A 24797-nucleotide genomic window follows, 5' to 3' on the forward strand; every position below is an offset into this window, starting at 1 on the left:
CGCAACACCTTTTTTTTAAAAAGAGCTCCTTACAAGAGCTGCCAAGCTCGGGAATGGTAACTCTGACTCAGCACCGTAGAAACCCTATCGGTAGTATCTGAAAAGGCGAGCTCCCAAAAGCTCAAATGTTTCAAATCGCTTCTGGATTCTACGCCTGCCCGTTTATAACGGTTTTTCCCTCCCTCTCTTTCATACCGTCCGAAACCGGAAGCGCCGCGGAGAAACCGGAAGCGGGTGCTTGACTTAGGGCGGAGGGCCGGGCCAGCGTTGCCAGGAGTCCTGGCCGCGTCGCGGAACGCTTCGGCGGGCTGGGAGCGCGCTCTGCCCGGCTGGGGGACGCAGACGCCCGCCTGGCCCTGCCGTTCCTGAGGTAATGGAGGGCGGCTGACAAGGGATAGGAGGCCCAGGGCGGGCATTGGGCTCTTTCTTCTCACAGCTACCAAGTGAAGAAAGCGGGGAGGGGGAAATGGGTGGGGGGAGCAAAGGACCCTCCCTCTCCTAGGATGCTGGCAGCGGCCCTGTCAAAATGCTAATCCATTCCCTTATAATTTTATTATTTTTTAAAGGGTTAAAGGAGCACGAATTTCAAGCAGTGTGTTTTTTAAAATAGTTTCAAAATGCCATAATTGAATTGTTTAAAAATGCCATAATTTAATAGTCTAAAAATACCCTAATTTAATAGTCTAAAATACCCTAGTTTAATAATTGTTTTAAAATGCCACAGTTTAATAGTTTAAAATGCCATAGTCTAAAAATAGTCTAAAAATGCAGTAGTGGCATGTATAATAGAGTATTGCATGTGCTCATTTTTAGTGTTTTTCTGGGTGTGTGTAGTATGTGGGGTTCAGGGGAATGTTGGAATGCTTCAGTTTTCAATTGTTCCACCCCGGCTTGGATTTTTTTTTAAAGGTGCCATGTGGTGTATATGTTTTGTTGCGCTGGTCGAGAGGCTGCTGTGAGGTTGCTGTGTTGAGAAATCTAAGCCGGAAATGTTTTAGGTATTGTTCCATCAGATTATGGAAACCACCCTTAGTCTCCTAAGGAAGGGCAGTGAATAAATCTAATAATCCGTAAAATAAGTGCATATTTAAAGTTTGATGTGCTGTGTGAAATAGTAGTACTAGTGATTTTATTGTCAGCTGTTCCTTCCTCTTCCAAATCACGACTTCAAAAATACATCCCGAAATCCCATAAATAAAGCTAAGCTGCATGAAATAATTGTGTGCTATTTCAGCTGCTCACAACATGGCTGCATTATATTTAGAGAAATACATTGCAACGATAATGTGTAGTATTTGGGTAAGCAGAGCTAGAGCGAATGAGAATGACAAACACGTTATCCGAATAACTCAAAGCAATATTATATGCCATGTCATTTTTGTTTTAAAAAACCACGCCAGAATAATGATACACAGCATATACTGTTTCATGTACTGCTCTTAGTTGTTGTTTTAATGTTTTCTATGATCAATGTGGCATAACACATGTATGAATTGTTGTGTACTTTAGAACAATTGTATACCAGTATGGCATGCAATAGTTATTGTTATTACTTTCATTCTCACTTTACTTTGGTTTAACTCGTAAAACGTCACATTGGTTTTCTATTTTTTTCTCTAAATAATGTGCCATATGTGGTAGTGTTTGTGACTGAAATAATGATTTGCAGTGTTGTTAATATGCTGATTGTTATTTTCATGCATTTTAAATGTTATAATGTGGCACACAATGTTTATGCACCGCTGTGCATTATTAGGGCTGTTCAGTTTATATTACCCGTGTTTCCCTGAATATAAGACAGTGTCTTATATTAATTTTTGCTCCCAAAGATGCGCTATGTCTTATTTTCAGGGGATGTCTTTTATTTCTGTATTCTGTTCATCAGGCATGCTTCCAAACAAAAACTTTGCTACGTCTTACTTTTGGGGGGATGCCTTATATTTCGCACTTCAGCAAAACCTCTACTACGTCTTATTTTCTGGGTATGTCTTATATTCGGGGAAACAGGGTATTTTTTTTTTATACCCTCCTTTTCTCCAGAATGGGGACCTGAAATGTCTTGCATTGTTTCGTTTTCCTCTATATTATCCTCACAACGATCCTGTCAGGTAAAGCAGGCTGAGTGTGAGTGACTGGCCAAGGTCACCCAGTGGGAGGCCGTGGCAGAGTGGGAATTTGAATTCTGGGTCTGTCAGATCCCAGCCCTACACTAACCATTGCACAGTGTTTCTATGTCATTCTTATTTTATTTTGCTTTCTCATCCCTACATTATAATGTTGTAATACAAATGCCTGTTTTTCCCTAGGCTGGATCTTAGCTCTCTGATAAACTTTTGCAATCAGATTTTGTGTTTGCCTTCAAGGGAGGGTTAGGATTGCCAACCGGCTGAGGAAAAAAAGCTCCCGAAGCATTATTCTGCTTCAGGGGACCTTAATGGATATCTGCAGCTGGATACGTTTCTAGCACAGACTTGGGCAGGATTGCTTGCTCATTGTCATAGTTTAAACGGCTGCCAAAAGGGCAGGAACAGCTGTGGCTTCACATTTATTTGGCTACCCTCAAAGTGCCATTCTAACCCAAGTTACACCTTTCTAAATCCACGAACTAAGTCTGCTTACTGGTGGTTGTGGATTTTCTGGGCTTTTATGGTTTTTTCTAAACTCTGCTTAGTGTACGACTATAAGCATGATAAGCTGGCAACAACTCACTTTTGGGAGGAAAAAACTGTAGCTTTAGCTGCTGTGTTTCTGTTATGGCCCATCTCCACCCCTCACCCCCCCTCCCATTTCCACCTTTCAAATGTGCTGCATTAGTAAGTTCTTGTGGTTTTCTGCATTCAAAAATGAAAACATCTTGGGGGAAAAATAGGGTGTATTCCTGTTCCATGATGGAGTTAGTGCCAGGAGAAGAGGGCTGTGCTTTGTTGGAGGTTGTCAGATAGAGGCTGAAGAGATGTCTGCCTGGAATTGAGCTGGTTTTGGATTTTCTGTATTGGGCACAGGGTTTGGCTGAATGACCTGCAGGCCAGCGACGAAGGGCAAGGGAAGGAAACAGTCCCGACTATGTAGAAGAGCTTTACCGGCATTAAGTTTTTGCCGTACTGCTGTTCTCAAGAGCAGTTGTTTTATCTACCCCCAGCCTAACCAAAACGAGATGGAGGACTACGACACGTTTTGTGCGAAGCGCCTGGCGAGGCTCCAAGGAGATCCGCTGCAGGGAGAGACGCCCCCAGCTCCTCAGCACAATAACATTTCCCTGATACAGTTCCGTGGCGTCCCTGTGCTTCCTCCTCTGGTAAGAGATCTTCCGTCCGGAACTTTATGCATTTAATAGGAAAGCAACACTTTGGTAGAAGGAACTTCCATAGTGTTAATGGTCTTACTATGGGGATGTTTTATTCCACAGCCAAATATTTTAATGTGTCTTCTTCACGATTGTGGGACTTCTGTTATATCCTCCCAAAAGCTTTATGCTCCTTTTCTGACAATCTTCTGGTTATCCCTGGCCCAAGACCACCTGGTTGTTCTCAGTCAGGGCTGCAACTTTCTCAACCAGGGTCCTTGCTGGGTGGAATTCTCTGTCTGAGGAGACTTAGTCCCCAACTGATCTTTCCTAGTCCTGGAGATGGTCTACAGTAAGACTGAGATGGTCTACAAGGCCTATGACTGAGGACAGCACAAGCTTACATCTATTTTATTGTGTCTACTGGTCTTGTCCTTTACTCAGCTTTACTCAGCTTTACTCAGTTCTTCCAGTCTCTTCCCCAGTTTCCTCCATTCTTCCACTCTCTTCTCAGCCCACGTGGTGTTGTGGTTAAGAGCAGGTGGATTCCTCACTCCTCTGCCTGAGTGGCAGAGGCTTATGTGGTGAACCAGATGTGTTTCTGTACTCCTACATTCCTGGGTGACCTTGGGCTAGTCACAGTTTGTTCAGAACTCTCTCAGCCCCACCTACCTCACAAGGTGCCTGTTGTGGGAAAAGGAAGGGAAAGGAGCTTGTAAACCACCTTGAGTCTCCTTACAGGAGAGAAAAGTGGGATATAAATCCAAACCCTTTGTCTTTTCTTCTTCTTCTTTGTTTAACCAGGCTGGGTTTTGTACGATAAGGCACCAGCGTTTAAGAGTTGTTATTCTTGCTTATGTTTTATGTTTCCGTCATTGCTATTACTGAAGATTGGTTTTGATTTTGCTGTATCCCGCCCTGAGCCCTGCTTTAGCAAGGGGAGGGCAGGATATAAATATTTATTTTAAAGTATTTAACCTGCCTCTTCCTGGCATAAGATTTTTGCTGAAGGAGGGGTTAATTTTATCAATATGAAATTATATTATCTGTTGGCTCTATTCTTATGCAGAAAGAGGCTCATTAAAAATAAATAACATGTGTCTGCTCTGGTGATGTATCACAGTCTGAAACAGGCGATTGTGACTGGAAAGTGCTCTGTAAACGTTCTTTTCTTTCAAACCCCCCCGCCCCCCCCCAATCCTATTTTACAGCTTAGCCTTGAAAGGAGAAAGGAAATCCAGCAAGACAGACTGAAAGCTCTGGATCTTGAACTCTGGAGGCAAAATTCCAGGAAAAGCCTTTTGTTGAATCGTGTTCAAGAGATTCTGGAAAATGTGCAGGTTGGCTATGAATTGAGATATAAATTGCTACTGGAAACTGTTCCTGTTCTTGAAACTATGAATTAAGATATAAATTGTGGCTGGAATATTCCTATTCTTCTTTCATCCTCCAGTCTTTTTAAAAGAAATGTAGAAAACAATAGCACCGGTCTAATTCTTAGGAATTTTGCAAGTGAATAAGCTTCTGTCTTGAATTGGCTGCTGTAACCTTTGCAACCACTTGATTTTTATATCGATCAGCCTTCATTATGGTAAATAAGGTGGATCATCAGTGCGATGTTTGAGTCCGGGAAGTGACACCCACTGAAACCTACCGGGCTTACAAGTAAACATGTTTATCTGGGCTGCCTGAGTGCTAAATATTGAGGGCTGGGTGCTGTGACTCATAGGCAACAGGCAATACAAAACGGCTATTGTCCCTGACAGTTTAAAATAAGGAGGCAATTGAAACTCAAGGATCTGTGTGTCTATCCCTTCAGTTTGGATTTGTCGCTGCTGTTAACGATAAAAATGTCAGACCAAAAGAGCCTCTGAAGTTAATTTATTCAACTGGGGAACAGAAGCAAAAATAGTAACTTAGAAACACACACACTTTGCTCACAAGGAAAGCAACTTGTTTTCTAGATTCTAATTGCTTTTGTTTGTGTGTCATAAGTGTATATTTCTGTACTATGAATATAAGAACAGCTGTACTACGAATATAAAGCTCCCAGTACAAACTCCGATGCCATAGGGGGGTTTGTGCTAACAGAATGCTCCGAAAGATATGTTCAGAGTCTTTGACAGGCACAATAAAAGAGCTTTCCGGCTTATGGCAAAACTCTGTAGCGCTTGAATACCATTGCTGAATTAACACCGTGTTCGGGTAGTTGAGTTGGAATAATACCAGAGCTGTTTAATTCCTTGCTACGTTAGCGTGTGCCTAGTAACCATCACCCGGCTTGGGATTTGACCGCCATGGCAGGAGCGTGTGTGAGTGATAATAACACAAATGGCTCAGTTTTCCTTTACAGGTAACACAGCTTCCCAACTCCCACCTTCCAGCCAATAACGCACAATATGAAAACATTAATTCAAGCTTTTGGGGAACTCACATAGCGTCAGTAATACCAAAGACGCTGTTCTTGATCTGGGAGGTTGCTGGCTCAACTCTCAGCTCTGCCGCGTGCTCTCTAGGTGGCTGCAGATAAGCCTGGTTTGCTTATCCAGTGTAATATGGTGGCAATTTGGGCCTACAGTACAGGATTGTAAAAGGGGTGTCTGTGATTGTTTGAAGTGCTTTTAACACTGAAAGCATTGTGGAAATGCTAAATGTGACTGTACTTTATCCTAATCTTCCACACCTTTGGCCAATAATAGCTACCCTCTGCACAAAAGCAGAAGGCAGCATTGCAAGGTCCATACGTGCTTGGAATTGTATGGTCACCAAAAGGATTTTGAATTATGAATATGATGGGTGCCCATTGGTTTGTCTGTTTTCCAAATGTTTTTATTACTAATGCGTCCATTTATTTATATCCCATTTTCGACTATGAAGTCCTCAAAGCGGCTTAGAAAAAAACTGTTTCTTTTCACTCTCAAAATATTAGTCCCTACTTATGAGTGAATATCGGAGTTTCCTCCTCCCCAGATGAGAATTTTTTTCAGCATCCTGAGAGGCACAGAGCCAGCGGCTATTCTGCTTTAGGTGTTAAATGGCTGAGGCTTGAATGGTTGGCTCTCGGTCCCCTCCTTTTTGGCCAAGTGGTCTTTTCCAGGTGCTCAGGAGCAGCAGCAGCAGAAGGCCCTTGCTTTCACATCCTGCATGTGAGCTCCCAAAGGCATCTGGTGGGCCACTGCGAGCAGCAGGGTGCTGGACTAGATGGACTCTGGTCTGATCCAGCAGGCTCTCGTGTTCTTAATGTCCACAACTGACTGGGTCCATTGATACAAACGGTATCTGGGCTTCAGAGAGAGATACATGAAGGCCCATGCACAGTGTGGAATTAATTTTCTGTTTGTTTTCTTGAGCAGCAGAGATGCACGCCCTATCAAACTGCTTCTAAATTTCCTTAGTTCAAAACACTATTCCAGTTCTCTAGAGACTACACCATTTTGGGATCTTTGCTCACATATCTGGAAGTTTTTTTCTGCCAGTGTTCATATTACCTTTAAAGTATGTGATAAGATCTTGTGTTGTACCCCTAAAGTATCCTTTTTAAAAGTGCGTTTTCTTTTTCTTTGCAGATGAAGAAATTGTCCAGTCCAGGTGATTTAGATCCTTCGGGGACGGAGAAGACGTGTTCCGCTTTAGAACCTCAAGTGATTAATGGCTTCATAACTGAATCTAACGGCATTTCACCAAACTCTGCTGCTCTTTGTGATTCTTCAGAGCCTGAAAAGACACTGGTAGCTAAGCCAGCAGATACCCTGGTTGAATCTGGTGGAAACCTACTTGGAGAAACTGAACGGCTTATACCTGATAAACAAAAGAATGCTTACCCCAGCTTGTCTGAAAAGAGGGTTTGCTCAGAAAGTTCCTTCGCCTTTCCAGGAGATTCACTTTCTTCCACTGAGACTGCAAAGCAAGAGGACGTCGACTCGGGGCAGGCTGCCATTGCAACTCCGGACCCCTACATAACGAGCCTTCAGAATCTCTTGAAAAAATCCAGGGAATACATACAGAGAGAACAAAGCCGGCGTAGCATGAGGAGCAGTTCGAAGAGAAGCCTCAGCGAAAGCCTTTCTGATAAAGAAAACGATACAGTGAAAGACTCCATGAAAGAGAAAGGAAAGTTCATGGGCCGGAGTTACATGGCAGCGACGCTTGAAAAGCCAAACCTTACTTCTCTGCAAGGTACCTCTGCCCCCAAAAATAGCACAAGGGTTGTAGCCTCGCCCAGTTTCTCCAAAGCGGACATACCCATGAGATCCGGGACCCCACCCGCGCTGGATTCTGATTCAGACGAAGACTTCAAAAATGCCTCTCTGTTTGATCGCGACAGCAGCATCCTCCGAAGCCTGACAGGTTCTTATTCGAAGTTGCCCAGCCCCGAGCCAAGCATGAGCCCCAAAATGCACAGGAGGCGCCCAAGACCTTCTTCAGTGGGGCACATCGTCATTAACAACCCAATAAACGCCTTCGACTTAAGCCCCAATGAAAAGGGGAGGGCTGTGGGCTTGATCGGCCACCCTGCGGGTGACAGCGCGTTTGCCTCCGACCCCGTGCCAAAACTGACTCCAGACTTTGCTCCAGTTTGCTCTGGCAGTACTCGCGCTTTCAGCATGAGCACTTTGGATGTCTCTGATGAACTGGCAGGTGTCAAACAGAACCAAGTCTGTCAGCCTCCTGGCAACCAGCAAGAAAGTGCAGGGTTTCCCACCAGTGCTTTGGCTGGAGGAGACGTTGTTATGCTGGATGGCAGAGGGATATCCCCTGCCGGCTTTTCAACCCCGAGCCTGCAAGGGCCCCCTGCAACTGGTGACCCTGTTGCCGTGCAAAACACAGCCAGCATCGGTGGAGCCAAGCAAGCCGGTTTGCTCGACAAAGCCAAATGTAGCGCAGCCACGGAACTTAACAAATCCTACGATGTGGAAAGCCCGTCCCCTTTGCTGATGCAAACACAGCCCCTGCCCCAGATGAACACCCCAAACGCGGGAAGTGATCAGGCCTCAGAAAACGGCTTTGAAAAGGTAAAGCGGAGGCTCAAACTGGACTCAGACGGCGTGCAGAAGGAAAACATGCCTTGCGCTCCCAGGGGAGGCGCCAGCGAGCCTCAGAAACACGACCAGAGACATTCTGGGGGACCTGCCAGAAACGAGATGGACGGCAGAGATTCCAGGGGTGAGGATGCACTTTGTCATAAGCCTGTGTTGAGGTGGGTCTGAAATGTCCGGAAGGTACTTTTAAAATGGCCTGGCTGCGTAGTGGATGGCTCTCTTGTGCCAGCAGAAATTTCAGCCGCTACCGGGGCAGATCTGTGGGATCTCCTTCTGAGAGTGATGTCTGCATAGTGCACTTGTAATGTGATATCTTCAAGACGGGACCTTGCCCTATAGTATGTCTCGAGTCAAAATTAGCAGCTTATTTATTTAAGACTTGTGCCTGCTCCCCTGTAGTCCATCCCTACCTTTAAGACAGGCCGAATGCGCTTCCATGTTCTCCCTTTAGGCTATGATGATAAGCATTCACCTGTACGGAAGCAAGATTTGTACTCAGACATTGCTGAGCTTCTGTTTCAGGTGAAGTCCCAGCATCTGAAAAAGGTAAGCCAGAAATCCAGTTTCAGGAGCATCAGCAAAATGTCTATCAAATAAACACTGTCAGACGGATGGTTGGGTTTAGAAGCTTTTGTCATGTACAGAGAATTCCACTGCAGTTTGTTTTAATGCAACCGTGTTTGTTTGTTTGTTTGTTTGCTACTTTAGAAGAGGAGGCTGTGCAAATAAAAGTGCTGGCTCTGGAAGAAATGAGGAAAAGACTGGAAGAACAGCACGCTCAGCAACTGTCCTTCCTGATTGCAGAGCAAGAGCGAGAACAGGAAAGGCTGCAAAAGGTGAGGAGCCAAAGGTCAAAGCCAAGAACTTTGACCCGGCCTAGGGCAAAGGCCAGCTGTGTTGTCCTCTGCCTTTCCAAATTATGGAATAAAACAAAAGGAAGAAGAGGAGGAGTTTGGATTTCTTTTCTCTCCTGTAAGGCGATTCAAGGTGGCTTACCGACTCCTTTCCCTTCCTCTCCCCACAACAGACACCTTGAGAGATAGGCGGGGCTGAGAGTTCAGAGAGAACTTTGACTAGCCTAAGGTCACGCTGCAGGCTTCATGCGTAGGAGCTGGGAAACAAATCCAGTTCACCAGATAAGAGTCTGCCACTCATGTGGAAGAGTGGGGAGTCAAATCCGGTTCTCCAGATTGGAGTCCCCTGCTCTTAACCACTACACCACACTGGCTCTCAAGGCACAGTGAAGCCTGCATTCTAGTCTGCACGCATAGCAACCCTCGCCTCTATGAAAACACTGCTAAATCAACAACGGGCTGAGTCTTCTGACTATTTAAGCCCTGCAGTGAAAGGGGCTCCCAGGGGAAGGAGGCATAGTTAATGTACACTCTCAGGGTGTTCTGCAAATGGCAGGAAGAGCAATTGGGAATTCTTTCACCTGGACGAGGTGGACAATTATTGCTGTCATCCTGTAGTTGGCCTGGTGTAAGTGTAGGAGCAAATGGGCTGAGGGTAGCCCATGGGAGGGAATGGGTTAAGGTAAGCCAGCAGGGGCTGGGGGCAATACATTGCAGCCATGGGAATAGTCTACAGCCACACCACATGAGTGGTGCGGAAACAAAATAGGTCTGATACTAAAAGATCCCTGAAGGGGAGCTCTTGGGAAGCTGTCTTGCTCCTCGCAGGAAAACCAAGTTTTCACTGTGATTAAAGCAAAGACATCACTTGAAGTGTGTGTCTGCCTTAGTTAGCCCATGTCCACGCATGGGTCTGTTTCAGACCTCTCCTGGTGGTGGTTCCCCAGACTCTCAGATACAGAAAAACGGGTCTGAGGGCGATTATGCACGTGTCTGCTCCACAATGGGGGCAGATGTATGAACCAACAGGCCCATCCTGACCTTCTCACAGCCCTGCAGGCCAGCCGACAGGCAGCTCACAAGTTTTTCACAAGCTTTGACCCAGCCTCCTCCACAGCAATCTTCTTGCAAGCACTGTCACTTCAGCAAGGGAAACCAACTCCTTTCTGTAACGAAGTCCAAAGCCTTTTATTCACAGTCCTTTAAAATCACACGAAACAAACCATCCTTCAAACAGTTCCAAATGTCACAAACGATAAGGATTGGTTTCAGTATACTGACCAAAAATCAAGGCTACGTGCCGAGTGAATCACTCGCAAAACAACTTGCTCTCTTTGCTTTTCCCCCTGCCTTTATCTTGTCTGACCTTCCTTAATCAGCACCAGCTGCTTTCATTCTAAGGAGATGGTCATTATCTCCTGCGGGCAGCAGTCTGACTGGTGAAGCCGTTTTGATTTAAAATGCAACCCTTACATACACTATCGCAGCAAGATTTTGTGGAGCACTGCAAGCAAGACCACTTCCAGCATGACTTTAATTTGCTTTGCTGCCAGAACAGGACAGATTTGTCTATAAGCAGAGCTTTGCCCAAGATAGCTTTGCTCTGCCCATGCGTGGATGTGGCCTGGGACCCAATTGGAGCACCCTAAAGACAATGGGACCAAATTGGAGCATCCTGAAGGCCCTGGAACCTTTACAATGCTCCAATTGGGTCCCAGGGCCTTTAGGATGCTCCAATTGGGTTCCATGGCCTTTAGGATGCTCCAATTCGGTCCCAGGGTCTTTAGGATGCTCCAATTCGGTCCCAGGCCTTTTAGAAGCTCGAATTGGGTCACAGGGCCTTTAGGAATTTCCAATTGGGTCCCAGGGTCTTTAGGATGCTTCAATTAGGTCCCAGGGCCTTTAGGATGTACCAATTAGGTCCCAGTGTCTTTAGGATCCTTCAATTGGGTCCCAGTGCCTTTAGAAAGCTCCAATTAGGTCCCAGGGCCTTTAGAAAGCTCCAATTCGGTCCTATGGCCCTTAGGAAGCTCCAATGGGGTCCCAGAACCTTTAGGAAACTCCAATTGGGTCCCCGGGTCTTTAGGATGCTCCAATTGGGTCCCAGTGTCTTTAGGAAGCTCCAATTAGGTCCCAGGGCCTGTAGGAAGCTCTAATTAGGTCTCAGGTCCTTTAGAAAGCTCCAATAGGGTCCCAGGGCCTTTAAGATGCTCCAATTGGGTCCTAGGGCCTGAAGGAATCTCCAATTGGGTCCCAGGACCTTTAGGATGCTCCAATTGGGTCTCAGAACCTTTGGAAAGCTCCAATTGCATTTCAGTGTCTTTAGGAAGCTCCAATTGGGTCCCAGGGCCTGTAGGATGCTCCCATTGGGTCCCAGGACCTTTAGGATGCTCCAATTGGGTCCCAGGACCTTTAGAATGCTCCAATTGGGTCCCAGTGTCTTTATGATGCTCCAATTGAGTACCAGGGCCTTTTGCACTGTCAAGTTGCTGGCAACTTCCTGCTTCTCTAAAGGTTTATATCGAGATGATGCAGTTTTTGTGAACTGTTTTCTTCTGGTTCAGCTATCCCACGGAGACCAGGTCCAGGCCAGCTGACCAGCACTATGAAGATAGCTGGAGACACGTTAACCCAAACATTTAGGATTCTCAGCTGTAACCGTATCACTGATTTGCCTCAATCTGCAGGAGATTGAAGAGCAAGAGAGAAGGCTTAAAGGGGAGAAGGCTGCCTTATCTGGAACGGAGATCCTTCAGATTGCTGTCAGCAGTGGGATGGATTTGCAATGGCGAAAGATCAGCGATACCCTCTTTTTTGAATCAGTGCTGACTCAAGTGGAAACACTGCATAACTCTGAGAGCACAGGTAAAAATGGAAAGGAAATGCTTATCGATTCTAATACATAGACTGGCTTATATAATCCACGAACAGTAGCCTCCAGTTGGCACTTTATTGTTTATTGAATTTTCTCTGTTGGCTATGTGCAGGTTTAAAAAACAGGTTTAAAGGGACTCTTTAGTTTAGAGAGGAGATGTCTGAGGGGTAGAACGTCTGCATGGGGTAGAAAATGTTGACAGAGAGAAATTTTTCTTTCTTTCTCACAATACTAGAACCAGGGGGCATCCATTGAAAATGCTGGGGGGAAGAATTAGGACTAATAAAAGGAAACACTTCTTCACACAACATGTGATTGGTGTTTGGAATATGCTGCCACAGGAGGTGGTGATGGCCACTAACCTGGATAGCTTTAAAGGGGGCTTGGACAGATTTATGGGGAAGTCGATTTATGGCTACCAATCTTGATCCTCTTTGATCTGAGATTGCAAATGCCTTAACAGTCCAGGTGCTCGGAAGCAACAGCCACAGAAGGCCATTGCTTTCACATCCTGCATGTGAGCTCCCAAAGGCATCTGGTGGGCCACTGCGAGTAGCAGAGAGCTGGACTAGATGGACTCTGGCCTGATACAGCTGGCTTATTCTTATGTTCTTAATAAAATGGGATGGTTAAGGCCAAGCTGCGATATATTGGCTATGTAGACTTGGAGACTAGAGTTTCTCTCTCCAAACTCCCTAGTGTAGACTAGGGTTTCTCTCTCGACACAGCTGTTTTGCTTAATCGTGATTTGTCCTGTGTTTGGCAGGGCTTGTCAGCGCCAAGCCTGGCTCAACAGCTGACTCTCCGTTCTACCTCTGGGAACCGCCAGCAAATGCAAAGCTGACTTCAGCAACCAGGTTGATTAACAGGAGCAAAATGAGGTGGTCTCAGGTAGGCAACTGAGTTTTTGTTTTTGCAAAGCCGTTCCAGCACTGTAAATACTTCTAGCTTTCCGGGCAAATTTAGTCATTTAATTAGAGCTCTACCTGTAAGCTATTCAATGTGTATTTTCACTGTGATAACAGGTGGTTCTTTGGTACGTTCTGTGCATTCGTATGAAATGTCACTAAGGACCTCTGTTGCACCAGATTTGAACAAGCAAACTGGGGTTTCATTTGTTAAAGTCCTTCTACATTACAAGCTGCACCTCATGAATAACCCAAGGCAGGAAGCACAGAAACTCCTTTCGTTCTCCAGTATAAAACAGTTCCAAAACTTCAGTGATCCCCTTCCTTCAAATCCAAAAAGTATAAAAGCCTGCATTCTACAACTAGCAATCTGGAACTTCAACCAGCTGATTAATTTAGATCTGCTACCCTCCTAGAGACTGTTTTCCATAGCCAGAGGAGAACTGGAAGAAGAGAGGCTACCAAGCCTCCGTTGGTAGCTTACTTCAGAGCTCTGGTGTCCCCTGAAAACTCTGTGAAGTGAGCCATCCTGGTCGTCTTGGAGAATAGCATTGTTTAATCCCTTCAGAGTCATTTCACACCATGCTTGTGAAGTGCTGTCAAGTCTCAGCTGATATAAGGACGCCTGTAAAGGACTTTCAAGGCGTGTGAGAAACAGAAGTGGTTCTCCATTGCCTTTCTCCGCAGAGCCTTCCTTGGACGTCTGCCTTCCAAGTACTGACCCTGTTTAGTTTCCGAGATCTGATGAGATTGCGCTATACCATGCTGCCTTCCCTTCAGTCTGCACCGTAGCCATTGTTCATATGTAAGACGCTTTAGCAACATGACAAAATCTTGGCTTGCGTGATTTCTAGCTGTTGTGGGATTTCCAGGCTGTGTGGCCACAATCTGGTGGTTTTCGCTTCTAATATTTTGCCCGCATCTGTGGCTGGCCTCTTCAGAGGCCTGACACGGGATCATACGGGTCTTGCCATGATGTACCTCTGAAGATGTGGGCGAAACAGGAGCAAAACTATGGGTCCACGGCCACCCAGTCTGGAAAAACCACAACAGCTAGTTGATTCTGGCCGTGAAAGCCTTCAACGATCTGTCATCTCTCTTGAAGGTGTATAGTCACGAGATGAAGAAGAAGTTAAATAAGATCTCTGCTCTGGCCAAGGGATTTCTGACGCGCAGACTCTTGCAGACGGAGAAACTGAAGCACCTCCGGCAAACGGTCCAAGTAAGAATTCCTTCTGCAGGTGGTGCGGCTGTCTGACTCGGCCCCTGCTTGCAGGCACTGAGCGCATTCGATGCCCATCTTTGTATTCTGTCTCTCCAACAGCTGCTGCCTGTCCAGGGCCGGGATTCCTTTCTCCTGCTTCTGTCTGTCTTTCTCTCCTGTGCTGCCCAGCTGTTATTCTTGATCACTTGCCTTACTCTTTCTGCGTCACTGCTCTTTTTCATCCCTCTCCCTCAGCTCACATGTTCCATCTGCTTGTGACATATGTCTCATTCGCCTGAGGGTCCGGCCGTGCCAATCAGAAACGAAATGCCTTGGGTAGAATGAGCAAGGTTTAGATAAACAAATACGTAAATACGTATTTAAATAAATCTTGGGCTGCCCAAAGACGCCTTGGTAGAGCGATGAGAAGGTTTTCCTGGGAGAGGGAGCAAAGTGAACTGTCTAGATCAGGGGTCCGCAACCTGCAGCTCTCCAGATGTTCATGGACTACAAATCCCATCAGCCCCTGCCAATTGGCCATGCTGACAGGGGCTGATGGGAATTGTAGTCCATGAACATCTGGAGAGCTGCAGGTTGCGGACCCCTGGTCTAGATGGCTGATGGGGTGGATTGAGGGGGGGGGATATTGGATGGTTACACAAGTAAGGGGAGACCATTTTCTCATTGCTTATCCAAGCCTTCATGTTACTCCTTTTCTGCTTAGGATACAAGGGAGTTCATTAGAAACTTCCAGACAGAAGCACCGTTGAAGAGAGGAACCGTCTCTGCTCAAGACGCTTCTTTGCAAGAACGAGTGGCGGCTCAGGTGAGGTGTCGTCAGACTTGCCCTCTGTTGCCTGGTGACAGAATCCAAAAAAGATGAAAGGTTGATTTTTTTGGAAGCTGGCAAACATTCAGTTACTGTGTAAAATATAGCTTGGAACTCCAACCATGGTTTGAACTTCAGGGTGGGCTGATAGAGCCTGGTTCAGAGCTGGGTGGGTTGGCTTGTTAAAAGCTGCAGCCAGGTGACTCCTCTGGCCCTGGCAGCACTTTGAAGCTGTTTTCTCAGACCTGGGCCACAACAGGAATTATGACCTCCTTAGGTAAAGGCTTTGCCTATTTGCTGTCTTCCTTGCCAAGGGGCACTGCATGCTCTTGGCTGCCAGTGGTCCCCATTTGTGCAGCCCCCTGGAAACATCTGTATGTCAAATGAAATGGGCACTTGGCCCCTGTTCAGGGCTTCAGAACAGAACATAACCATGGTTTCAGAATATAACAGGGCTTCAGAACAGAACCATGGTTTCAGAATATAACAGGGCTTCAGAACAGAACATAACCATGGTTTCAGAATATAGCAGGGCTTCAGAACAGAACAGAACCATGGTTTCAGAATATAACAGGGCTTCAGAACAGAACAGAACCATGGTTTCAGAATATAACAGGGCTTCAGAACAGAACAGAGCCATGGTTTCAGAATATAACAGGGCTTCAGAACAGAACAGAACCATGGTTTCAGAATATAATGGCTTCAGAACAGGACATAACCATGGTTTCAGTTCAGACAACCATATTAATTCAAAGGCCAGCACAAACTGTGCTTTACAGGTTTTACTTTAAATAACTACCGTGTTTCCCCGAATATAAAAGACAGTGTCTTGTATTAATTTTTGCTCCCAAAGATGCGCTATGTCTTATTTTCAGGAGATGTCTTATTTTTCCTGTGTTCTGTTCGTCGGGCATGCTTCCAAACAAAAACTTTGCTATGTCTTACTTTCGGGGGATGCCTTATATTTCGCACTTCAGCAAAAACTTTGCTATGTCTTATTTTTCGGGGATGTCTTATATTAGGGGAAACAGGGTATATTGGTTTCTGGGTCACGGGTCAAAATGGTTTTGCCAGCTGACATACAGATTTCACGGTGGTCTGGCCTGTTGAACATGACAAGCCTCTTTTGTATGAATCAAATCATAACTGGCTTGTGAGGACCCCATGGGGCTCTAAGGCAAGAGATGATTAGGGCTGGTTTACCATCGCCTTCCTCTGTATAGCAACTCTGAACGTCTGTGGTGGTCTCCCACCCTGCTTAGCTTATGAGGTCTGACACGATGGGGCTACTTAGGACTATTCAGATTTCACACGTCACCGACACACTGAAGCTGATAAGCCCCCGTGGGAATAATACGGGACCTTTCAAGGTTCTAAGCGTTCTGCCATTTGGCAGGCGTCATTCTCCATTCTGTATAGCAAGGACCAAAATGGTCTTCTGAAACAAGCACAAGAGAATTGCTGGATTTTGCACTTGGTTAATTACACCGACCCACAGAGACTTCTAAGGGGAACCAGGCTTCTGTCTGAGTTCTATCGGTCCTGTTTGAGTTCTTGCAGGACGGTCATAAGAACATAAGAACGAGCCGGCTGGATCAGACCAGAGTCCGTCTAGTCCAGCACTCTGCTACTCACAGTGGCCCACCAGGTGCCTTTGGGTCCCTTTTGAAATTTGCTTAGGGTGGGGTGGGGGGGATTGTCTGCATCTCTGCAATATTACAGGTATACAACTTCAAGTGTCGACACATGTCACAGAGCTATGATGTTCTGTTGTCTCCCCAGCTCAGAGCAGCCTTGTACGATATTCACGATATATTCTTCAAAGTGGAAGTGTCTGAGAGGATGGGTATCTTGAGTCACGATCGGGAAGTACGCAAAGAAAAAATGCTGCGACAACTGGTATGTTGTGATGTTGGCTCATTCACCAGTTGGTCCTTGTGTGTGTGTGTGTAAAGTGCCCCTGAGTCAGCAACAAAACCAAAGTAGTACCAGTAGTAGTACCAGTGACTTTGCCACTAATAGAAATCACAGTCTTTTCGTATCTCAAAGTATTGTTTATGCTTATCACTACTTCAAAATTAAATGCTGCTGGATCACTCATGATTGCCGTCTTCCTGTATACAGACAGTTGTGTGATGTAGCTGGCCAGCTATCAGGCAATATGATTGACTCGTTTGTAATCCCACCCATTTTATTTTATGCATCTAAAAACATTATACCGAGCAGGGGTTCGCTTGGCTTCACCAGGCTGCTGAAGGGTTCCTTGGCACAGAAAAGGTTAAGAACCCCTGGTTTGTTTCCCTTTAGGATTAGTTGATGCTAGTGGTGTAGTGGTTAAGAGCAGGTGTACTCTAATCTGGAGGAACTGGGTTTGATTTCCCACTCTGCTGCCTGAGCTGTGGAGGCTTATCTGCACTCCAACACACGCCAGCTGGGTGACCTTGGGCTAGTCCCAGTTCTTTGGAGCTCTCTCAGCCCCACCTACCTCACAGGGTGTTTGTTGTGAGCGGGGAAAGGAAAGGAGTTTGTAAGCCGCTTTGAGTCTCCTATAGGAGAGAAAGGGGGGATATAAATCCAACTCTTCTTCTTCTGACTGCAATAAGTAGGACTGATACTTAATTTTCTCTTTTTTAGGATAAAGCTAAAACTCCTAGAGAGAGAGTGGTGCTTTCTACAGCCACCCAGAAGTCTCTGGACAGGAAGAAATACATGAAGTATGTGGTACAATGTTAAAGGAAGTACTAATGTGCTATGTAGCTGCAGGTGGCTAAACATGTTGCTCAGATAGTCTGTTTTGTTTTTCAAGTTTTGGTTACTTTGAAAGAAGGTAAGCTTTTTCCTCAACACTTCCTGCTTAGTTTTTGTTAAGGCAGTAAATTGTAATTGCAGGTAGTTGGGTGGAATTCCTGCCGGCTGCCTTCTGGTGTCCGCTATAAACTTGTGATTTGACGGGACACAAGTCGATCATGTTATCTGAATGAGCAGGATTCACCCAACCGAGATTTGTTGGCCGAGACAGCTGGATTTTAAACTAGGGTTTGTTAATCACTGTTGTCACTAACTGTGGCTTTTGAGTTTACAGACCATAGTTGATGCACTGATGTTGCCCCTGGTATCCATTTGACTATGTAGGCTGCAGTATAAGGAGGTTGACTTCCTCGGTTGGGGAGGCAGTACACGTAAGCAGACAAATCAGAGTTTGTGTGCAAAGGATTTGCTACTGTCATTCACCTGACCTTGTTGCATAAAGCATGGTTCAGGGTGATGTTCTAATGCAGCCTTTGTTATCTCAAGATGCTCCCTCATCTAAAAATCTAAATTTATTTATGCAAATTAATACTGTAGTCCTACTTGAACACGTGTGTTTTTTCCAGGTGTACAGAGAAATGAGAACGTATCGCATGCTATTAGTCTTTATTCTGGCTCTGTCTGTTTTAGCTAGGTTGTTAAAACTTCTTCAAAGGTGTGTTTCTAAATACTTGCAGGGCTGCAGACATGGGCATGCCAAACAAAAGAACCATAGTGAAGCAAAAGACGCCGGAAAACAGGTTTGTGTAATAAACCCTTCTGTGATCATTACATCTTTTCCACTTAAGATTTCAAAATAATAGAGTGTAAATAGAGTAAGCGTAATTGTAAAAATCACATATTCAACCCAGCCTGTTCTTTCACAGAGTTCTTCAGCCAAATCAGGGACAGAACGCTCCCATTCAAAGACTCCTTTCCAGACAAGGGTAAGACGGCAGTGTGAGATGAAGTATTTTCCATAGCGTCACTTATTTTAGAGTTACAAACAACTTATTTTAGAGTTACAAACAATGACTGTATTTGTCCCTCTAGTTTTGTGTTCTCAAGGGAATTGTGGGCTCAAGGGCACAGCGGACCAAATCAGCTACATGCAGGGAGGGAAGGCTACAAAAACAACTTGAGATAGGTTGTGTGTGTTTATATGCCTGCTGTTCAGTGTGTGTGTGTGTAGGGGGAAAACCATCAGATCAGGGTGCACTCAAGATGTTGGGTGTATCAAAAGCAGCTCAGTGGAAACCACCTAACACAGGCTTCCATGCTTGTTCCAGATCTTAAAATTGATCTTTTTCATTCTTTCATTGGACTAAGTGGTGGTAAAATAGCAACTGCTTCTCCCTGAAAAAATGGCAACAGATAGTTTCCTAAGCTTTCGTTCTGTAGCAACTGGGTGTAATAAAATAATTTATTTGGATTATTTGGAGGGGGGAGGCGGGGAGTAAGCTTTATTCCACCGACACCTGAGGAGTATAGCATTCAAAACAGCCTGTCCAGATGTTTCCTAAAAATGCAACCATTGATAGTCTCCATGTTTGAGGCAACATCTAACATTCCACTTAGCTGGGCTTAGTACCCATGTAGGTTTTTTGTATTGTCTTCCATTTATGCTTGTTCATATGTGATCCTTCTTTTTCCATTGAATTTGTCTCCCGTTGATTTCAAGTAGCATTTGTTGATAAGGACCTGTGCACAACTTAGTAAACTGGGACTGTGTTTTTTCAACCTGAAAGGTCATTTTGAATGACCGCATAATGATTTCAGGAAGGTAGCTGTGTTCGTCTGCCGTAGAAGAGCTAGGTTCGAGTCCAGGAGCACCTTGGAATCTAACAAGGTTTTCAGGATGCGAGCTTTCAGACATAATTAGGAACGGAAGCATTGTTCTGAAGTTTCGTTCACAAATTCTGAACAATGGGCCCCCCCTCCAGACTGAATAGGAATATAGGATTCTTATCACACTACAAATGCTAATTTTCTGCCCCTCAGCGTTGCTTTCCTTCTTTTGTCAGACTGATGACATTTTGCATTGTAAATTTGTTTCTTGACTTCCTTCTTTGCAGCACTCCTTCCAGCGTGGCGTAGTGGTTAAGAGCAGGTGGATTCTAATCTGGAGAACCGGGTTTGATTCCCCACTCCTCCACCTGAGTGGTGGAGGCTTATCTGGTGAACCAGATGTGTTTCCACGCTTCTACATTCCTGCTGGGTGACCTGGGACTAATCACAGTTCTTTGGAACTCTCTCAGCCCCACCTACCTTACAAGGTGTCTGTTGTGGGGAGAGGAAGGGGAAGGAGCTTGTAAGCCACCTTGAATCTCCTTGCAGGAGAGAAAGGTGGGGTATAAATCCAAAATCATCATCTTCTTCCACCTTCTGAGAAGGATATAAGGACTCAGGGATCTCCATATAAGGAAGGGAACTTTGACTCTTGAAAGGTTATATTCTGAAAATCTTGTTAATCTGTAAGGTGCTATTGGACTCAACTACTTAAAAGAAATTTCTGCATTAGCCCGTTTGGAGAGGACTTTTCTCATATGCTGTCAAGCCTTTGGCACTCGAATGGTTTTTAAATAATGGAATTTTAGCTTTGATGCAGGTGACTTATTAACTCCTTCTATGTTCAACTAGAACCTCTAAAACCTCAGTGAAGGGGGCTGAGCAAAATAGAAAGAAGCCCTCAGAGAGCAGAGTGTCTAACAAGGCCCACTCAGGTGTGTAAAAATGGGTGCTTGGATCACATTTAACAAGGAAAAGAGTAAGTTGCTCGTATCAAAAAAAATAATAATTGGAAGGCTTAAGCGGCACATGCTTCTCCTTGCTGGGCTGCTACGCACTACCTTCGCTATACTAACTAATGGCTGGGAATTCAGGTGAACACGAGTTTACCCCCCTGTGCATGAATAGATAGAACCGCTTGCACACATCAGTACAGCCACAGGTGGAAGGGGAGTGCATCGCACATTTGTAAGGTGCATGAATTCTAGTTTTGCGTAGACAATTAGCTTTCATTCCTTAACGGCTTTTCTTATCAGATATCCTCATCCGGCGATCTCTAAGCCGAGGAGCGTGGTTTCTGCACGCAAATTGGTGAAGGGAAAAGATCTCTGTGTCTCAGATACTGACCTTACGCATGCAGCTTGCTACATAAGAAGAGATTAATTTTTTTTTAAAAAATGCAGCCTGCCTTGCTTGTTACTTCTGCAGACATTACTTGGAAGGTGGAAGTGCATTCAAACGGCACTCTGTGTGAGCAACTTGCTTGCCGTAGATGGAATTTCATGAGCTTTGGGAGAACCTCTCTGCTGTTAAGTGATGAAATGTTGGCAAGGAGCTTTGTTCTGTTACACCGGTAGCTTTATGCTGAGTTTTGGACATGCTTGGGAGTTGCCAGACGTGGTGTCAGTTCACAGAATGATGGGAGGGTGGAGCTTGCCCAGTGCCTTGTGGGATGGCTTAGAAATCTCCCAAGAATCCTCTGCAGTATGTTGGAGTTCTCTGTGAAAAGGATTCTCTGATTAGAAAATGGGTTATAAACCACTGAATTATACGACACCCTGTCCCCTTTTTCATCTAACATCTTAACTGTCAACTTTTATTTTTGAATCATGTAAATTTATGTACATATATATGTCATGCCAACCCTCAGTGACACTTTTAATTATTATTTTGAAGCCTCACCACTCAGAACTAGACTCAGAACTAGACACATTATTAGAGAAATTTTGGCCAACAGATTAACAAAGAGGGTATTGAGTGATGTTTGTGAGTATTCCTCCTATACATGTAAGCGTCCGTTCTCTGCTATGTGTTTGAGGGGAGTACAACACATAAATAGCCTGCAGAGTTTCAGCTGTTCCCTCCTGCTGCCCTCTAAAATGTTAATTCAGGAGTGCTTTTGAAATGGTCAACATGGCCTTCACTCAAGTTCCCTTCTTAGATGGGTGGGTGGGTGTGTTTGGGCTCTTCCCCTCTCATCCCATCTTTGTATGCAGCCCCTGCCTTGGGGGAATAACATCTCAGCGTTGTTTCTGTCTGTATTTTAATATTACTTGTTTTTCAGGAGTATATGCAGGAAGAATCCAAAGAAAGAAGCCAAGTGTTGTGACAACTTAAGGCGACAGCATTCTCTGGGCTAAAGGAGGCAGCTTAGATTTATCTGTACATGTCCGGCATTGGTTGAGATCTTCCGGCGGCTACATGTGTGGATAACTTTAAATGAGGAAGGATATGCTTTGTGACACTCTGCGAAGATGTCTGAAAGATGTTTTATGGAGCGGAAAATGAATGAGGCAGCGGACTTAAACATTTATTCTGCATGTTCTAACTCTCCTGTAGAAACAGCTCCATGCGTATACCAGTAGCATACATTGCACAGCCTCAGGAAGAACGTTATACTGTAATTTTGCTGATTTTGTTTTGCAAATTTGTATCTAAACTGCACTGTTTAATTATGTTATTTTTTAAATTGTTTATGGACATGACAGCGGCCTTCATAAACTTCTGTTCAAGAGTTTCCAAAGAGAAGATTGGCAACCATTAAGACTTTGGTGTAACCACATAAGGCCTTGCTTTTTCCCCTCCGAAAATCCCATGGGGCTGATCTAGCTTTAATTGCCAAGATGTCGGTTTAAGCATTAGATGCTGCTGCTTACCTGGCATGGGTCCTGGCATGCTGGCTTTACTTCCTTCCTGTCGCGGCCTCGCTTCCGGCATGCTGTGCAAACTTTGTTCCAACACCTGGCCTCTGAACGTGTTTTAATGTGCTGTTCTCAGCCGTGAATCCTTAAGAGCTCGATTCATTTGCTGCGGAATCGGCAGTCACCAGGTCAATGCTTTGCTGATCCTTCAGCAAATCTGAAAGGGAAAAGTTTTGAAAAATAAAAATGTTAACAATGACAGTTTAGATTTTTTTCCTGTTATTTAAATTGCTTTAAAAAAAAGAACCAGTGTCTTATTTTGTATTTTTCTCTTTAAAAAAAAAGAAAAAAAAGCTGATATTTGGATAGGTTTTTTTGAAGAGGAATTTTGACTTGTTCATGGAAGAACATTGGGACAAAGCCTTTTCCCCCCTTACAATCCTAAAGCATTCTAGTAGGTCTTTATTAAGAGTGACTTGGAATAGTTACCGGAGTACTGAATAGTGTTCAGAAATGCATGGTGTCTCAAATAGCTTTGGCTTTTAATACACTGCTTGTTTTCATAGGAAGTATAAACTTTTAAACCACCCAAACCATGGCTGAAAAAAGGATTTGATTATTGCAAAGTTGCCCGTTGGTGATGAGCTGCTTCATTATCACAAAGATTGAACGAAACAGTTCATCTCTCCGAATGTGTATATACCTTATCTGGTAATTGTGCTGTTAAGTTGTTTTTTTTTAACATGTGAAATGCCTAGAGATCGGTGAAATGTGAATGTCAAACTGGTAGCAATATTATGCTTCTGTTGGAAACTTCAAACCTGACAACATTACAGTGGAACTGAAAACATTAGACAACACACTATTGTAACGATGAAACTGGATGGAAACTTCATCCTGTCGTTTAATCAGCTGATTATGGAGGGGTGACTGGAAACCTACTGTTGGGCATGTTCAAATGCCCTGTCCTTACGTATCATGCAGTATTTTGGGACTCTTGGTTTTGAGAGCAGCAGTGCCGGGCAGAAAAGAACAACTTCTGCAAGCCACGATCAATTTCAGCGGATTCTTACAGCACAATGTAAGGCTTCTTTTCAGATGCTACTTAATGGCTTAACTTACACGGCACAATGCAAGCATATCTGATTTTTTTGGATTCCCAAATAGTTTTTAAGGCTTAGAGTGCTTCATAATGCCTTCTGCATGACTTGAATATTTTCCTTAGATGTGTCCACAAAGGGGTGGTTGAAGAACCCCTATTGGCAAGCTTAATACAAGGAATTATCTTCCAAGTTAACCTACAGCTTACTTGATGAACTGATGCTAAAAAAATACTGAGATCTTGTTTGTAAATCTGTTTGTATTTGTTGTGGTGGTAAATTTTGTTTAGACTATAAGTAGAAGCAAGTTTCAACCTGACTTGAAAATATACGGCCCAGTTAATTTTTCTCCAGGTATCCTACGTACACTATTTTTCTTTTTTAATTTGAAAGTTTGTACTAAAATGTCAATTTTTTAACTGTCGTGAAGCTTTCTATTTACAAGTGCCAGGACTTTTACAAATAATTTGATGTTTTGTATTTATTGTAATTTTCAGTTCAGTTTTTTTATTTTTGAGTGGAATGTAATATATTAAAGTGGTATTTTTGTACTTTTTGGTTGTCCTTTCTTGCTCTTGGTTTTTTTCTTAAGAATATTGCACAATAAACCTTTTTTATCTTTAAAACATATCTGTGTGGTTTTCTCTTTCAGTGCTTTAATTCAATTTTGTTAAGGGACTTGCCTTGGCTATCACCTTTCAAATTTACCCATTGCAAGCAACACATGCAGGGCTTCAATAACTTGCTATCAACAAGAGGTTGAGGAGTTTGTTGGGATTGTCCCAGATTTCTGGAATAATTGAGGGTGCAGTCCACAAAAGCATATGCCGTACTAATATATCAAGTGTTGCCTTTAAGGATTTTTATGTTTTACTTCAAAGATAGGTATGCCAGCCCAGGTTTTTCAATAGAAAGATGAAGCCATGCTTGTGTGTGTGGTCCACCCAGAGGAAGATTTGTGGGAAACTAGAAAGTTAGATCTCAGCATTAAAAAAAGAAAAGACTTGACAGTCCAGACACAGTACAGCTTTACAGAGTCCATTGACTTCAATGGATTGGCAGGGTGGGACTGCTCAGATTAGCTCTGACAATCTGCATGAATAAACTATCACTGAATCCTGCTTATCCTCAGCAAGAGATAAGAGCAATAATTTGCTGCCTTGCAGCAAGTCGGCAGTTTTAGGAGCTATTTTCGGCCGAAAGAGGGAAAAGGACGTCAATTTCAGGCGTCCTGGCAGCTGCCCTCCTCAAAGATGGCCGCCTCGGACG

General features: G+C 44.3%; 1 protein-coding gene across 3 annotated transcripts; it reads left to right on the top strand.

Annotated features, from left to right (window-relative positions):
- The first annotated feature begins 68 nt into the window (after positions 1-68).
- Positions 69-24156, top strand: CCP110 (centriolar coiled-coil protein 110). 3 transcript variants are annotated; one of them, XM_048492951.1, is made up of 15 exons: positions 69-370; positions 3140-3295; positions 4495-4623; positions 6850-8446; positions 9031-9158; positions 11864-12041; positions 12818-12942; positions 14065-14181; positions 14888-14989; positions 16775-16891; positions 17627-17706; positions 18478-18540; positions 18667-18726; positions 20420-20546; positions 21852-24156. In XM_048492951.1, the coding sequence occupies exons 2-14, from the start codon at positions 3155-3157 to the stop codon at positions 20508-20510; spliced, it is 2928 nt and encodes a 975-aa protein (XP_048348908.1). In that variant the 5' UTR covers positions 69-370; positions 3140-3154; the 3' UTR covers positions 20511-20546; positions 21852-24156. The 3 variants fall into 3 exon arrangements, with proteins under 3 accessions (XP_048348908.1, XP_048348907.1, XP_048348909.1); XM_048492950.1 differs by having other exon boundaries at positions 20420-20502; XM_048492952.1 differs by lacking the exon at positions 20420-20546.
- The last annotated feature ends 641 nt before the right edge of the window (positions 24157-24797 follow it).

The sequence above is a fragment of the Sphaerodactylus townsendi genome, linkage group LG04, assembly GCF_021028975.2.
Source record: "Sphaerodactylus townsendi isolate TG3544 linkage group LG04, MPM_Stown_v2.3, whole genome shotgun sequence".
Lineage (NCBI taxonomy): Eukaryota > Metazoa > Chordata > Lepidosauria > Squamata > Sphaerodactylidae > Sphaerodactylus > Sphaerodactylus townsendi.

Coding starts and splice junctions, on each gene's coding strand:
- CCP110 (XM_048492950.1), top strand. CDS start 3,155: ATGGAGGACTACGACACGTTTTGTGCGAAGCGCCTGGCGAGGCTCCAA. Junction 12,943..14,064: donor GCAAAATGAGGTGGTCTCAG/GTAGGCAACTGA, acceptor TCTCTCTTGAAG/GTGTATAGTCACGAGATGAA. Junction 14,182..14,887: donor ACCTCCGGCAAACGGTCCAA/GTAAGAATTCCT, acceptor TTTTCTGCTTAG/GATACAAGGGAGTTCATTAG.